General features: G+C 36.7%; 1 protein-coding gene across 1 annotated transcript in view; it reads left to right on the forward strand.

Moving 5' to 3' along the window:
• The window catches only part of LOC107655986 (protein FAM19A4-like), a 22,220-nt gene extending 21,951 nt beyond the window's left edge, over positions 1-269 (forward strand). The window contains exon 5 of the mRNA XM_016443615.1: positions 193-269. Within this exon, the coding sequence (XP_016299101.1) occupies positions 193-204 (12 nt within the window). The 3' untranslated portion in view covers positions 205-269. The remainder of the gene's footprint in view (positions 1-192) is intronic.
• Positions 270-1,514: the final 1,245 nt, after the last annotated feature.

Raw genomic sequence — 1,514 nt, forward strand, 5'->3', positions numbered from 1 at the left:
TACATTACCATGCCAATCCCTCCGAAAGTTGTCATGACAGAAATATATATATATATTCCTTTTTAATTTTTTTTTAGAAAGTTAAGGTATATTACTGCAAAAGACAAATATTGATTAAACATCTTGATGCACATTGCTTGCCATTCTAGTGATTTTCTAATATATTAATCCTACCTCCCTTTTCATTCATAGGTCACTCGATAGCAAGAACATGGCTGCCGTACCAAGAGGCTCAAGACTCCTTACCAACCCCTAATGGAAAAGAAGACCCTCTTGTTTAAGACACTGACATTACAGAGGATTCCATACATGTGAAAGATGGACAAACTCACTGTAGACTATAGATGGCTACCTTGCTTCGACAGAAGATGAGGATGGACAAGAATCTCTGTATAAATCCGAGGTTCGACTGAAGATACTGGACACACAGGTGCTCATGTGAGAGATTGCATTTGTCAGCTGAAAGTGACTTTTTGGATTTCCACTGGCTCTCTTGTGTGTATGCGTGTGCATGTGTGAGACAGATTGTAGGACGTGGGACTTGTAGGACAAACTGTGGACAGTTCAGGCCTGTCTTGGAGCTTGTGTGTCTGTGTGTAAGTGTGTGTTAGTCAGGTTGATGATGATGAGACAGTAGTTGAACACTGTTTATCCGCTTTCCAGCACACAGCAAACTTTATATTCATGTGTAGGGTGGGGATTGCTCTGAATGTGTGATTCACAAGTTATCATTTGCTCTTTTGGGTCAAATGTTTCCTTTAAGTCATTTTGCACTTCTAATTAGGGTTGCTGAATAGGATCATAACGATAAATAAAAAATTCATGGGTGACTTTTTTGCACTAGATAAGATCATATGGAGACGTTTTCCGTTTTCTAGTCTTTTACTGTCCGTGTAAGATGGAATTCAAGAGAGAAACATTTATGAAGCTTCCTTCCACAAATGCGCAAAGTAGAAATGCAAGTGATGTAGTCATCAGTAAAACAATGGTAAACTGCAGTAAAATACAGCTCCTCCTTGCTGTAAAATGTTATGTAATGTGAGCTTTACAGATGCAATCCCCTTCAAAAAACTTTTAAAACTGACAGCTGGCTAAAAACATCTATGTTACTCTGTAAAAAGATCCACAAACCACTTAAAGGTGCACTAAGTACATTTTATACTAGATTTAAAACCTAAATAAATGAATAATATGGATAAATATGTTTAAAATGCTTAAAAATAAAAGCTGTTTTATTCTACAAATGGCACATTGGACCATGATGCTTTGATCACATGACTTGCCAAATACAACTCATTGGCAACCCCTATAACCAGACACTGTTGGTTTCAGAATAAATTAATAAGAGGGTGCCAAATGCATCTGCATAAAAAAACTAAACAAAAAACTTTTACAGTACATCCACACCACTAGGTGCCAGTATAAAATTCAAGTGATCTGTAAGTGAAACATAACCAGAAAGTTACTTGGTGCACTTTTAAACAAGGAAATACAGTATCTTGTTTTTACCATTC

The sequence above is a fragment of the Sinocyclocheilus anshuiensis genome, unplaced genomic scaffold (genome assembly GCF_001515605.1).
Source record: "Sinocyclocheilus anshuiensis isolate Anshui unplaced genomic scaffold, SAMN03320099.WGS_v1.1 scaffold51, whole genome shotgun sequence".
In the NCBI taxonomy this organism is placed as follows: Eukaryota; Metazoa; Chordata; class Actinopteri; order Cypriniformes; family Cyprinidae; genus Sinocyclocheilus; species Sinocyclocheilus anshuiensis.